Genomic DNA, 15,406 nt, shown 5'->3' on the forward strand with positions numbered 1-15,406 from the left:
TATACCTGTTGAGCATTACCTGCCTCCTGTATTTGAGCTGTTTGCTTTTTACTTTTTTTAGTACCCAGTCATTTAACCCCCTTAGAATAATCAACATCTACGTTTTGTTGTTTCTTGGATTTATATCTTGGTGCTTCTGCTATTAAACTCTATCCACTTAGCATCCTATAGAAACAAAACATGGTATCTTTTCTGATCATGCACTAGTATTGTGACTGGTGACTCTCAGTTTCCCGTAAGTGTGAATGAGTGTGTGATTGGGTATGTGTGTGATGCCCTGTGATGGACTGGTGTCCCATCCATGGTGTGTTCTTGCCTTGTGCCCCTTTGTGTTCCTGGGATAGGCTCTGGATCTACCACAATCCATACCAAAAAAGTAGTTCCTAAAGGTGGAATTAGTGAAATTTGACACACTGTAAGGACCACCCACTGGTCCAACAACGGCATCCAATGGCGTGACAGAAGGCTCTCACCTGTTACTGTAATTCCTATGTGTGATATATCAACATTTAAAATAACAAATTGTCAACATTAAGTATGATCCTCTTTTTACTCTATCTGACTCCAATTATGAATGATTCTAAGAGATATTAAAATTCCAATCGTTATCATTAAATTTATCTCGACATTTGTTTGTCCTATTTAACCCTTTATTTAGATTGTGCTCGTTCAATCAGATTCCATGTCGCTCAGAGACTCGCGCCGGCCGTGTACACGGATCTCACGGTCACAAACACACCAGTTTTGGTCATTAGACATAGGTAATTGACTAATACCATTTAGATGGCTGCCCATGCTTGCCCTTTTCTAAAAAAGTACTCTGTTTTGTCCCCATAGATTTGCACACACTTAATTAGAATAACATTATCTCTAGTCAGAGCTCATGACCACTATTATCTGAATAAGCCGATCAATTTTACTTCTCTATAAATGCAGCTTTGTATAATCAAGCCATTGTGTATCATGTACACTTAGCTACAATAATATTACAGTATTCAGTGGTTAAGGCTCACCCTATTTAGACTTTTTTTTATGGTTAAAATTAAAATTTAGGCCAGCTGGCATTTGGGATTGCTTTGATGTCTGTGGAAGAATGTAACTTATTTACATACATGGGGTAATTTGTGTGAGGGACCTGAGGAGGGTATGCCTTTAACAGCATCCAGTATTTTTCTCTAGATTTTGCTAGTGATTTGAACTGCTGCTGAGGGAATGAGACACACTGAGACCTTTTGAATGATAGTAAACATGTATGGTCAACTTCTTATTCACATTAAACATGTTATGTAATGCATATAGACCTTGGGTGAGTTTAAGGTGATCTCAACACAGAGAAAGAGAAGGGTGTGGGGAGAGCGGAAGAAGGATGCAATGTGGCGAGGTGTGATCTTCCAGTCTCCACTCAGCGCGATGTGTTGTCTCGGATGAAGATGCTTATTCTGTGGGAGAGAGTTGAAGTGTTAATTCTCGTAAGAGTCCTTGGTCCTCAGAGAGCAGTTCTCTCTAGGTTCAGATATCTAGGCACCAGCCTTACACATACCAAATTTATAATGTATGTGCCTTTTTCATAAATGTCTGATTTACTGGCATTGTTTTATTGAGAGACAACACTTGCAAAGGAACAGTTCAGCAAACAACTCTTCAATTACCTATGATCTTTGGAAATGGGGGACTATAGAGATTCTAATCAGATTTATGATTTTTGATTATGATTATTGTCCACCCAATATAGATAAATACCTTTAAATGAAAGCTAACATTCTGTATAATGGAGTCTCTCTCTCTCTCTCTCTCTCTCTCACTCTCTCTCTCTCTCTCTCTCTCTCTCTCTCTCTCTCCCTCTTTCTCTGTTTGCCAGGGTGGAGAATGCTTGTGCCAAGCTAGTAGAAGCAGCTCGGATGCTGAGAACAGATCCGTATTCTGTTCCGGCCCGAGATTACCTTATCGATGGCTCCCGTGGAATCCTCTCAGGCACATCAGACCTGCTACTTACCTTTGATGAGGCAGAGGTACAAATTCTGTGTCCACTGGAGTTTGTGTTGATGAACAGCAGTTCTGTTGTAAAGTTGATTATTGTGCCTTTTATTGCTATTAAGCAACCGTTTCAATACATTTCTTAATTATGCTTTCAGTTCAGAGTTCCAGGCTTGAACTGCCATTACTGACTGATTTGTGAAAAGCTACACAATCAATTGAGAAGTGTTCGATTTTAAACACTGATACAGCCTTTTAAAACAGGCATGAAACGTGGCATTCTGTGAAAAATCTGTTTATAAAGTAATACCAAAATAAAGCACCACTAAAAATTTCAGAGCAACCTCCATTAAATGATTGACATCTTTATTATCAATTAGCACTATTAATGATTTCTTCACTCAAGCTCCTAATTATTATGTTGCTTTAAAGCTGACTCTTTGATTTAGGCTTTTCGTGCTCCCATGAGATGAAACAGAAAATGTAATGTTTTTCTTCTCTCTGTATTATCCTAATCCTCCTTGTGTGCCGGTGTAGCAGAATTTACCCTGAGCACATGATCTCAGGAACACGTTGAGTGCACATTGTTTCTTTTATCATCATAGATTACTTTAGAAGTAGGAGCATGGCTCATCATAGGACTATTTATCACAAGGCAAAATATGTGACTAAACTCCCCCATCGCTGCAGCCCCGCTCTGAATATGTTGCATACTGTATTTATTTCCCAAAAGCAGAGATCAAATAGATTGACATATGAGCAGATTGGGTAGAAAATGGGGGTTGGGGGGGGGGGGAGCACTGATACTTCAGACTCAGAAAGCATTACCTTATCAATGATATTCTGTATTAAATGACAACAGTTTTTAAGTCCATTTATTATTAGTCTTATTATGTGGCACGTCTGCCATACATGTGAATTAAAATACATGTCATTTGCCTTGCAGCCAGAACTACTGTCATAGCTGTGCTATTCTAGAAAATTAATTAAAACCGTCTCACCAATCAGATATAGCAGTGTGGTATAATGATGTGTAACACATCTATGAAAAATACAAGATAAATTCCACAATGTACAATGTAATACCACAGTCCTGTTCTGAATGTCACAGTGGCTTATTGGTTAGAATGTTTGCCTTGCACCTCTGGGGTTGGGGGGTTTGAATCCCACCTCTGCCCTGTGTGCATGGAGTTTGAATGTTCTCCCTGTACTTCAGGGGTTTCTTCCGGGTTCTTTTGTTTCCTCCCCCAGTCCAAAGACATGTGTTGTAGGCTGATTGGCCTTTACAGATTGTCCATAGTGTGTGAATGTGTGTGCAGTTGTGCAGTGCGATGGTTGGCACTCTGTCCAGGGTGTCCCCCACTTCATGCCCTGAGTTCTCTGAGAGAGGATCCCCTGTGACCCTGTGTAGGATAAGTGGTATGGAGATGGATAGATGTTCTGAATGTGAAACAGCAGATTGACACTTGCAGTAGGATTTTTAGATATGTCAATAATTTATGTATTTTTCCATTTCAGGTACGTAAGATCATCCGTGTCTGTAAAGGCATCTTGGAGTACTTGACAGTAGCAGAAGTGGTGGAGAGCATGGAGGACTTGGTCACATACACTAAAAACCTTGGACCAGGTGCTTTTCATTCGCCTGTCCTTCAGCTGTTGTTTTGATAATGTTCGAACACAGGTGTCAGACTCTGATCATGCGGCAGTGCAAAGTTCTAGTACTCCTAATTTAACAGACCTGACTGAACTCTTACTGGGCTGAATTTGAGGTAAAATATAGTCTCTCTGGAGGCTGATTCTCCAGGATTGAATCTTTTGTCCCAGTGTTAGATGTTGACATGTCCAACTATGGGGCCTTTAAAGACTTCTATATTAAGTCCTGGCCCATTTCTGAGCCTTGATTTCATCTATATGCTGATTAACACAGCTCCCCTTACTAGGGATGACGAAGATGGCAAAGATGATCGATGAACGGCAGCAGGAGCTGACACATCAGGAGCACCGCATGATGTTGGTCAACTCCATGAACACGGTGAAGGAGCTGCTGCCTGTACTCATATCAGGTGAGGGTGTGAGAGGGCGGAGTCAGCAGCTGCATTTCTCCCTGTTGATAGAGCAGTAATGATAATTGTAGTTATTTAGCTGCAGATGCTTAGCAAGGCGATAGTTGTTTTTTTTTATCCCAGTCTCTCTCCCTAGCTTTAATTTTGTCCAGAAAGCTGAGAGGCAATAAGAATCATGGTCTGATAACTTCCTGGAGACAATGCATGCAGAGTGATTTATTCTTCTGTGACTGCGTGTCTGCCAGAATGTCACGTCTTTGGCCATGGACGCTCGTATAGGGGTCAGTCTTCACTTTTGCATGTAACATGGGTGTGTGCAGTAGGGAAAGTGTTGCATGAACCCAACCAAAATGTACAGAATAGGGACACTCGATGACAACGGTGCCAGCAGGGACGTCTCCGCCGCCAACAAGTCTAGTCCTTCTTGTTATTAACTTATATGCCTGAAATACTCTTATATATACTCTAAAAAGGAAGAAAGCTAATGAAGCTTAGAATTTCAGACTTTGATCCTCTTTGGATCAATTCTAAAATGTAAACAGTTCATCTGCTGCTTACAATCATTATTTCATATAAATCCTACAAACATTCAAGTACTCGTTCTTGAGATATCGTTCTAATAAGAATCTCAGATAGATGCACACATGGATGGATGCATGGATAACCTCACTTGGTAGTGGAGGCAGAAAGGTGATACACTGTAGGAATGAAAGGTAACATGGGCGTATCTTTGTTTTGAAATGTGCTTTGGGATAAAAGAAACCTTGCATGATAAATAATAAACCAATCAATTCTCATCAAAAGCATTTCTGGAACATTTTCATTTGTCTGTATTAAGCAGTTCATTTATTGAAGCACTTCAGTTTAACTAGTGTTTAAATCCACAATTCTACTAATCATGGAAATCGTAGATGCTTTAGATTTTTTAAAAACTTGCGTTGCCATGGTTTATTTCACCTAATTTATGTCACTTAATTAAAGAAAAAGGAAAGGAAAGTGTGCAAACCTGCAAGATTATAATTACAGCTGCATTTGGTATAAAGCCACACACACACACACACACACTGCAATATCATGGTTATAGTTTTCTGTCAATAACTCCATTATACAACAATGTGATCATATTTATGAACCACAGGAGGAAAAAACCTGAACTACTTCCACGTGCTGTTCATTTGTAGCTGTCCAACATGAGAGTTTTATCACATAGGAGACATTTTATTAACACCCGCCTATGAAATTAACAGCTTGAATATGTCTAAACTGATATTTTTAGACATAATCATTCTTCTTTCTTGAGCTGTTATGCGTCGTGTTATGTTAAGATTTTGCATTCAAAAAGCATTTGGGGGGAAAATATTTCCCACTCTGTAGAAGATGAAAAGTAGTCAAGTGATAAGGTTACATTTTATTGTTTACTTGTATTTGGTACAAAAAAACCCACGGAAGAACGGTAATAACGTAAAAGTTCCGGGCTTAAAAGCCAGTTGACACACAGCACTATACTGTCGTTAGCTTCCAGGAGCAATAAAAGTTCCGGGCTTAAAAGCCAGTTGACACACAGTACCATATTGTCGTTAGATTCCAGGAGTAAAGCAAGCGAGAGGGTCAGAGCGTCTCTTCAGTCCACGCTTACCTCTGTGTCTCTGTGTCCTGACCAAATATGCAAAACTGCATCAATACAGAAGTATAAATCAGGCCTGAAACTATGCATATTGTGTGCCATTTTCCAGCTGTAAAAATCTTTGTGACCACCAAGTGTGCCAAGAGCCATGGCGTGGAGGAAGCCATGAAGAACAGGAACTACACCTTTGAGAAGATGAGTGCTGAGATCAATGAGATCATCCGAGTGCTGCAGCTCACTTCCTGGGATGAAGACGCCTGGGCCAACAAAGTATTTTCAATTCTAGATCAATTTATATCCATTACACAGGACATTTACTGTAGAGGAACAGAATAATTCCATGGTGCAGTATGAAGTTGAATCATAAACACAAGCTGCACACCATCATTCCTTTTTTATCGCTCTCTCACTCATGTTTACTTCCAACATACTGTTTATAAAGATTTAGCAAATGCTTGGTAGATTTTTCCAGAAGAAACACTGTCAAAATAAATACAAATTTAATGATCAGACATAGTTTACATTCTCTTCACAGTTAGGGCAAGAATGCTGCAGCGATATGATAAATAACAGTGTGAGGAAAGTATTTTCTAAACACCACTTATTAATCACAACCAAAATGTTAAATGAGTAAGTGAATGTACAACGTTACCCACCTATCTGTGTTTGACTGTCCCTTATTTTTCGCATGTATATTCCATTTTCTTCATACACATTTACTATTTGAAAAACTTCCAGAGCATGTGTTAATGAGTTGTGCCACCTCTGATTTTCTGTTTACCCTGATGGTAACGGCTTTAAACACTGGGTTTTCTTTCTTTTTATTCTCTTTTTTTCTGTACTCTTCCATTCTTTTCCTCCTTGTAGAAGGTAAGGCTTCTTCTTCCCCACTGCGTGATGTTCTAGCATGCCGCAATTAAGACTTCCATGCACTTGCATACTCTGTATGTGTGTGTTTGCAGTATCTGTGTAAAACAGGACATGTGATTGTACTGTAAGAATCAAGCCAGAATCAACATTCTCTACAGTATGTTGGTGTTCTGCAGTCTTTCATGATTGTCTCTTTCACGCGCTGTCTGCTGCTGTCTCTCATCGAGTCTCACTTTGTTAACCTGTCTCTCTTTTTAATTTGTCTTGCCACTTGTTCTTATCTTACTCTCTGTCTCTGTGAGATTCTTACATCATCTGTGTGGCTTTAAATGAATGCTGTTTTTCCTGATAAACTTGCCAACCTGTTTGCTCTGAGCTACAGCAGCTGAGGTTCTCCACTTGTGTGACCCACTGTAGCTAGAATTTTTTACTTTGACTGTTTATACATTATACATACACCATTTATACACAGTTATGTGTATGTGTATGTGTAATGCTCCTACACTGTGCTCAAAAATGTGTTTATTAGTCATCGAGAGTTATTTTCCTTTGTGGGTTTTTGTTTAAACCTTTCAGCTTAGTAGTACTCTCAATGTTTTAACTTAGCACTGGTTATATTTCCTGTTGGGCCTGTGATTGCTCTCATATGAGCCTCATGAATGAACAATTGATGAGGTTTCCTGAGGATGTACAAACACACTTGCATACACAGACACGCGTAGAGATCATGAAGTAGATCTTTTTATTTAAGGCCAGGTCCATAACCGTAATTTCATGCTTTCATCTTAAATGGTTGAAATTATATATCAATACAATTTTCTTTTAAAATTGTGTTAAACTATGCAAACAAGGCAATGGCAATCATCATTAAATTTGCACATATTTGTAAGTTATGTTTTGGGTTTTTTTAACTGTAGAAAAAATTTCATACTTACACATAATAAATTAGCTAAATTTTGCTCATAGAAATTATTTAGAATTACATTTGGCATGCAGGATGAGAAGTGCATATTAAGTATAGTGTACATATGCACTGATCAGCCACAACCTTAAAACCAGTGACGTGAAGTGAATAATATTGATTATCTCATTACACTCATTACACTAGCACCTGTCAAGGATATATTAGGCAGTAAGTGAATAGTCAGTTCTCGAAGTTGATGTTTTGGAAGCAGGAAAAATAGGTAAACGTAATAATCTGAGCGACTTTGACAAGGGCCAAAGCATGGACTGGGTCAGAGCATCTCCAGAACAGCAGGTCTTGTAAGATGTTCCCGGTATGCAGTGTTTGTTCTCTTGTTGTTTGGGGTGGCTGTTTCTCAGGTGGTAGAGCGGGTTGTCCACTAATCGTAGGGTTGGCGGTTCGATTCCCGGCCCACATGACTCCACATACCGAAGTGTCCTTGGGAAAGACACTGAACCCTCAAGTTGCTCCTGATGGCAAGCTAGTGCCTTGCATGGCAGCTCTGATACCATTGGTGTGTGAGTGTGTGTGTGTGTGTGTGTGTGTGTGTGTGTGTGTGTGTGTGTGTGTGTGTGAATGGGTGAATGAGAGCCAGTGCTTTGTAGAACTGCTAAGGTTAAAAAAGCACTATATAAGTGCAGACCATTTACCATGTTACCATGGTACCTACGAAAAGTAGTCCAAGGATGACAACCACTGAAGCGGTGACAGGGTCATGGGTGCCCGAGGCTCATTGATGCGTGTGGGGAGCTAACCCGCCTTGTTTGATCCCACAGACGAGCTACTATAGCACAAATTGCTGAAAAAATGAATGCTGATTGCTATGAAGATGGCACTAGGAGATGGCACCAGGATGCATTATGGGAAGAAGGCAAGCCGGCTGAGGCAGTGTAATGCTCTGGGCAATGTTCTGCTGGGAAACATTGAGTCCTGATATTTATGTGGATGTTACTTTGGCACGTACCACCTACCTAAACACTGTTGCAGACCAAGTACACCCCTTCATGGCAACGCTATTCCCTAATGGCAGTGGCCTCTTCCAGCAGTATAATGCACCCACCCTGCCACACTGCGAAAATTGTTCAGGAATGGTTTGGAACAAGACAAGATGGAACAAGATGTTGGACATCGGATTGGCTTCTAAAGCAAGACTTTAGAGTTCCTAAACTGCATTATCATGTTCCCTGTTTAAAGTGTGTGGTGTAATGTGCATGCTCAAGGCTGTGTTTAGTGTGATTAGCTGTGTGTTTGTACTAATGCTTACGGCATTGATCTTCATCATTATTGCCGTTCCTGAATGCAGTCTGAGTCTAAGCTGACTCCTAATAATCATGCAGGCAAACGGAAATGAGTCATCAGCTTACAATTAATGTGATCTCATCACTCTATGGGTTTGAATGCAGCTGTTATTGGATACATGGAAATAAGGCACAGGAGATGAAGGGGCGGTTGTATTTATGTCTTACTGAACGGAGATACATGTGTGTAGCTTAGATTTGATCACTTTATTTCATACAGCCCACATTGTGGCTCGTAATGTTGTTCTTTTTTTTTTCTTTTCTTTTTTTTTTTTTTACAGACTGTGATTAATTAATAACTTCATCCTCTTCTGGTGTATGAATTCGAAATGATTTAGCACTATATGTTCATTTTGCACACTGAGCAAAAAACCTAGCTTGCTATGGCTGTGCTGGTGCTTCACACCTTATCATCTTTGTCATAAGTCTGACAACCCAAAATTGACTGCTTCCTGTGAAGTCATTGCACATCCCAGCATGCTAATGGTTCAGACTGTTCTGAGCAGCAGAGAGCCACAGAAACACAGGCAGAGGCAGTGAGCCAGACAAGCTTGAAATTTCCTCTAAATGTGTGAGTGGGTGCACTGATGTGTGAAGCGATGATTATGTGGCCCCCTTCACCTATGTGTATAAGTGTACAGTATTTAAGTGTGTGTAGGTGTATGTAGGGCCACCGAGAAGCACAAAGTCCCCCTTTTTTTTTTTTTTTTTTTTGTAAAACACACACAGACCACTTTGTAATTTGTAATAGTAATAATGTTCACAACGTTATCAACCGATAAAATACTGACATTTTATATTGTTCTTTTCATGTTTGCCTTTCTTTCCTTCACTCTCTCCGTCGTTTCTTCTCTCACTCTCTGAAGGACACAGAAGCAATGAAGAGATCGCTGGCACTGATTGAGTCGAAGATGAATCAGGCTAAAGCCTGGCTCAAAGATCCTAATGGTCTACCAGGTATGTGAGCAGGCCAACACAAAAGAGGCTCTCTGCTAGAGTGTGAACATTGACCTTGGGGATTATGTACTATGCCTTGCATAAGTATTCACCCCTTGAACATTTCCACATTTTGTAGTGGAATTGAAAAAGTGCTAAATTGGAATTATATATAAGTATATTGTGGATCTACACAAAATATCCCATCATATTGAAATGGGGGAAGATCAGTATAGTTTTCCAAAATGCTTTACTAATAAAAATGTAAAAGTGGTGATTGCATACCTATTCACTTTTGTTGTATGAAACCTATTCTGAAACCTGTTCTGTTGGATTACATAAGCTCTTTATTTAATACAGTTCCACATTTGAATCATTCTATTAACGTCAGTACAGACTGTAAAAAACTCTAGTCAGTCAGTCTAATACGTAATTGTATACGTATTGTTTTCTCCATATTAATGAGAACAGCATGTAGTGGTGTTAGCCTGCATATACACTGAGTCATGTGTGTGTGTGTGTGTGTGTGTGTAGGGGCAGCAGGCGAGCATGCTCTGCGTCAGATTCTTGATGAGGCCGGGAAAGTGGGAGAGCTGTGTGCCGGGAAGGAGAGAAGGGAAATCCTGGGAACGACTAAGACGTTGGGACAGATGACTGATCAGGTGTCAGACGTGCGACTCAGGTACAGGCCTTCACTGGAGCCAGAAGAGAGCAAAAGCTCAAATGAATACCTACATTGTATTTATAATAAACATAGTACATATATATATATATATATATATATATATATATATATATATATATATATATATATATATATATATATATATATATATATTTATATCCCAGGGTTTGTAATTATATTTCAATAAATGGTGACATCTTTGGCTTCCCTGTAGTCAGCCATTGTATGTGAACATTGTGTATGTGAACACTGTTATTGTCAAAAGTTTTACTAGATAGGGTGAGGTGATGCTGGATTGCAGAGGAATTGTGAAAGAAACGGAGACGGCTGAGCCACAGAAAGTGAAAACAATAGCCCTGAGATTATAAGCAAAGATCTGGCTTTATTAGAGAGGTTGAACTGAAGGACATTAAAGCCTGAGCCCTGGCTAATCAGCCATTGATTCAGCCCACTGCCTCCACTCAGCAAAGGGTTAGGCCCAAAAAGCAATAAAAAGGCATTTCTCTACACAGTGTTTGTAGCCACTTTAATTTTAGATCTGTAGTCCGAATGTGAGATTTCACTCTCGTAATAATGACATAATCGAACTTTTGACAATATGCTCATATTGAACATCCTTTCAACACACTTACTGTAGTCTTTTCTCTTTACATCTATATTATTATATTATTGTGTGTTAGCAGAAAAGGATGGGTTTCCTTTTGAGCCTGGTTCCTCTCAAGGTTTCTTCCTCATGTTGTCTCAGGGAGCTTTTTTCCTTGCTACTTTTGCCTCTGGCTTACTCATTAGAGAGTTCTGTAAAGCTCCTTTATGACCATGTCTATTTTTGTACAAATGGCTTTTGAATCATACTCACATTGGACGCCTTTATATCCTTGTGTGACTATTAGTTCATTGACAATATATTCTGAATTATTGTGTATCTGGCATAAAATGCATCTTATGTATTGGGATTTTGCAGAGGTCAGGGGCCTACACCCATGGGCATGCAGAAGGCCCAGCAGGTGGCACAGGGTTTGGACATCCTAGTGGGGAAAGTGGAGAATGCTGCTCGCAAACTGGAGGCCCTGAGCAATGCTAAGCAGGCTATTGCTAAGAGGATAGATGCTGCTCAGGTAAGATTGCTTGCCAGCAACACACAGTTAAACATTCATACACTTCTCGTGGTGCAGCGGGAAGCTTTGATACCTCACAGCTCCAGGGTTTCTGGTTTGATCCTTACATCGGGTTACTATTGGTGTGGAGTTTTGTGTGCTCGCTGTGTGTCCACATGCATTTCCTCCAGGTTCTCCAGTTTTCTGTCAGCTCCCAAAAACACGCACTCAGGTGGATTGGTTGCTCGAAATTGCCCCAGGTGCGAATGAATGTGTGCATGGATGCCCTGCGATGGACATTCAATCAAGAGAGTATTCCTTCCACACCCAGTGTTTTCCTAAATAAACATCATATCCTTTACTCTGACCAGGATAGATTGGTTACTGAAGATAAATGATGCATGAGGCATTCTTAGAAAGTTCCCATTCTGTTGTAATACTAGTTATGGCACAAGACACAGTAAAAAAAATCTATTCACATAAATGACTCAGAGGGCAGATCATCGTCTAACTTGTGATCAGAGCTGCTGTAGGTGTTAAATTAATTATGGCTTCCATGACTTGCAAGTATTCAGGAGATGCGAAACGGAAAGCAGGATCAAAGATTTATGTGTGACGTCTCGTATCAAAGGACAGAGAACCAGCATGAGTTCATAACTATATGAATGCACATGATTATATAACAGTCTATGTGCTGAACAACAATATTGACTAGAAAAACAGCACCAATATATAACAATCTAAATGCAAAGAAAGGGAAGACAGGAAACCTGGGGAGATGTGTGACTTCAGATGAGTACGGATGCAGATAAGGAGAGGAGATTAGGGAATTTGATTAGGGTATGTAACTTCCTGTTCACTGAAAAAAAAAATCCATTACCCATTACGTATTTTATATATATATATATATAGATATATATGGTATATCAGTATGTATATGTAATTTTCTCTATTATTAACGCTTAATATAATATGCATATATATATGTGTGTGTGTGTGTGTGTGTGTGTGTGTGTGTGTGTATATATATATATATATATATATATATATATATATATATATATATATATATATATAATATGTAATTACATATACATACACTGATATACCATTTTCATGCTTTTTATATCACAGTATCTGCTTCATATAATATGTCATGTTAAGTTCTTATAAAGCTTTCTTTCTTTCATGTCTGGTGTGTTTGTTCTTAAGACCTTAAAGTCTCTGCTTGTTATTCATTTATTTAAAGCAGGTTTTCTATTAATTGGTATAAATTATTCAGTAATTATATTGAAACTAACAGCAATTAATCAGTGTAGGGTGTAGGTCATCCAATGATGCATCCCTGAGTTTCAAAGGGTATTTATATTTAAACAAAAAACCTTTCTGTTATGCAGTTATATACTTTTTGAAATATAATTTTAATAGTATACCTATTTCAGGCTTTTTTTAATCGTGGTGTACTTTCAAACCTCAGCTAGAAGTGAAGATGTGCAGATGCAGGGTCGATCCACTTTTCTGTGTAGCTTGGTGTTGTGTGAGCACTCTGTGTTTGCGCAGAGCTGGCTGGCTGATCCTCATGGAGGTCCTGAAGGAGAGGAAAATATCAGAGCTCTGTTAGCCGAAGCCAAGCGCATCGCTGATCTGTGTGAGGACCCCAAAGAGAGAGATGACATTCTGCGATCTGTTAGTGAAATCGCTGGCCTCACCGCCAAACTCGCTGAACTTCGCAGACAGTACGTTATCCAAAACATGAAAATGCTGAGAATTGATAATGATGTCGGCTAGTGATTTGCAAAATGCTGTATATAGTAATGTGACCTTGACATTATTGATCTTGATATGATAGTCTGTTTGTTTGAAATACAATATATGTAGTATGTTTCTTTAATATAGGCTTGATATACAGTATACTCAGGTATACTGTATAACACTTGAGTGATACCTTCAGGTCTTCTGTATTAGTTTGGGCAGACCGTATATGTTTAATTATTGTGTTTGTTTACTCAGCAGTTATCTATGTTTGATCACCTCTGATTTATCTTTGCTGTCTGATCTGAGCCATATTAATCTGTTCCTCAGGGGTAAAGGTGATACTCCTGAAGCCAGACTGCTGGCCAAACAGATTGGCACTGCTCTACAGAACCTACAGGCCAAGACCAACCGTGCTGTAGCCAACATGCGGCCAGCCAAGGCTGCTGTGACCCTGGAGGGCAAGATGGAGCAGGCTCAACGCTGGATCAACAACCCCAATGTGGATGACCGTGGAGTTGGTGAGCTCGCTTACCGACGGTTATAAATGAACAAGTGAAGTATGAATGAACACATAACTGAATGAATGAATTGATATCAGCCTATAAATGGGGAACAAACCTCCTAGTTGAGTAGACTATCCCAGGTTAACGAGTTGGAAGATGGAGGGGGTGTTTTCTTTGACTTCTACTGGTTGGAGTTGCGACCTTGAGTCAAATGCATTATAAGATATCCTGTTTTCCCAGATAAAGCAGTGTTAAGACAAAACATCAGTAAAATTCAGCCTATTCATTTCTGTAGCAGCCACAAAAAACGTTTCCTCACTGTTGCACATCTGAAAAATGTTAGACCTACATTCTCTCCAAAATTGATGCATGTTAGTATCAAGCCACCCCATCCACCAACGTATGCTACGTTTTTTGCTGTTTCCTTTCTGCCTCCTAGGATTTAACACCCCTCTTTTATTGTGAAAACTCAAAAACAATACCACCATTACCTCTAGGTTTAATATAAACTGTAAAACTAGAGATAATGGGAGAAACAAATGTTATATGCTGACATTGAAGGGAACGTCATTTGATTGCTGTGGTTTGCTATGATTAAAAAAGATGGGTAAAAATCTAGTAGTAATGATTATTGTGATGGAAATGTAATATTACCACGTCTTCCTTTTTCTGTTTTGGTATAATTGAATCACGGCCATTGGAAGGTAGTGTAACTGTGCTTTGGTATCTGTGTATCTAATGATGGGCCAGCTGTGCTATAATGAAAGAGACCGCTCATTTGGGACTATTTACTGTAGAAACCCCAAAGGACGACAAAGCCATATCAAGTGACATATACATCTGTGTGTAACGAAGTCCGAGCACCGTGTCTCTGGCCTTCTGTTGGCCAGAAAAATGAACAGATGGTAATGGATATTAATTTGTTCAGGTCTTAATGAATGCTTTTTTTTGTTTGTTTACATTACTTCAAATTTTGAACAGCAAAACTTGTATCCAGTCACATTATTGTACCAGCCCCTTATCATGTAAACCTTGGAGTAATGTTTTAACGTAACATGAACTAGGCACACAATCACTTTACGTTTATACATGTTCAGCGATTTATATTCTTATACTGGGTATTAGCATTCTGTAAGAACAATCATTTTATAATGTCTTGTTAATTTCCCTAAAAGGTAACGAGGGCTGTGTAAATTTATTTGTTAACAAGGAAGAAAATACACCTAGGACTATGTTAACTGTCTACAAAACACCAGCTGTAAACAGTAAAAGCGAGGTTTGCAGGGGTTTGAATGAAATCTGGTGAAATGTTAGTTAATGTATTTTTGCCTGACTTTGAGAGAAAAATGGATAACATGAGCTGAAGATGTCAGGGTTATTGTCACAGATATGACATCTGAACATTGCTGCTCATGATTTCTGATTGACACACCGTATCCTCTCTCTACTGCACTACTTTACAAGTTAATTGCAATAAATGCAATATTAATGGTCAATGATATTGTCCATTGAAAGAGTGTAAGTGTAAAAGAATTAAAGCGTTTTATGTTACATTTCATTTAACCTTTGATTAATTGAATTTTACTTTTGTAGAGCAGGTTACCACGGTAACTTGGTTAATTGTAAGTGTGCACGGCTAT

General features: G+C 39.1%; 1 protein-coding gene across 4 annotated transcripts in view; it reads left to right on the forward strand.

The window, feature by feature from the left end:
• vcla (vinculin a) overlaps positions 1 to 15,406 on the forward strand; it is a 49,655-nt gene that overhangs the window by 21,561 nt on the left and 12,688 nt on the right. For 2 of the 4 annotated variants that reach the window (XM_017463737.3, XM_017463739.3), the window contains exons 3-11: positions 1,859 to 2,009; positions 3,493 to 3,601; positions 3,915 to 4,037; positions 5,771 to 5,931; positions 9,657 to 9,750; positions 10,264 to 10,411; positions 11,376 to 11,529; positions 13,069 to 13,244; positions 13,591 to 13,781. In XM_017463737.3, coding sequence (XP_017319226.1) covers positions 1,859 to 2,009; positions 3,493 to 3,601; positions 3,915 to 4,037; positions 5,771 to 5,931; positions 9,657 to 9,750; positions 10,264 to 10,411; positions 11,376 to 11,529; positions 13,069 to 13,244; positions 13,591 to 13,781 — 1,307 coding nt within the window. The remainder of the gene's footprint in view (positions 1 to 1,858; positions 2,010 to 3,492; positions 3,602 to 3,914; positions 4,038 to 5,770; positions 5,932 to 9,656; positions 9,751 to 10,263; positions 10,412 to 11,375; positions 11,530 to 13,068; positions 13,245 to 13,590; positions 13,782 to 15,406) is intronic. The other 2 variants (XM_017463740.3, XM_017463738.2) reach the window with 1 other exon arrangement.

This window comes from Ictalurus punctatus, chromosome 3 (genome assembly GCF_001660625.3).
Source record: "Ictalurus punctatus breed USDA103 chromosome 3, Coco_2.0, whole genome shotgun sequence".
NCBI classification, from domain to species: Eukaryota; Metazoa; Chordata; class Actinopteri; order Siluriformes; family Ictaluridae; genus Ictalurus; species Ictalurus punctatus.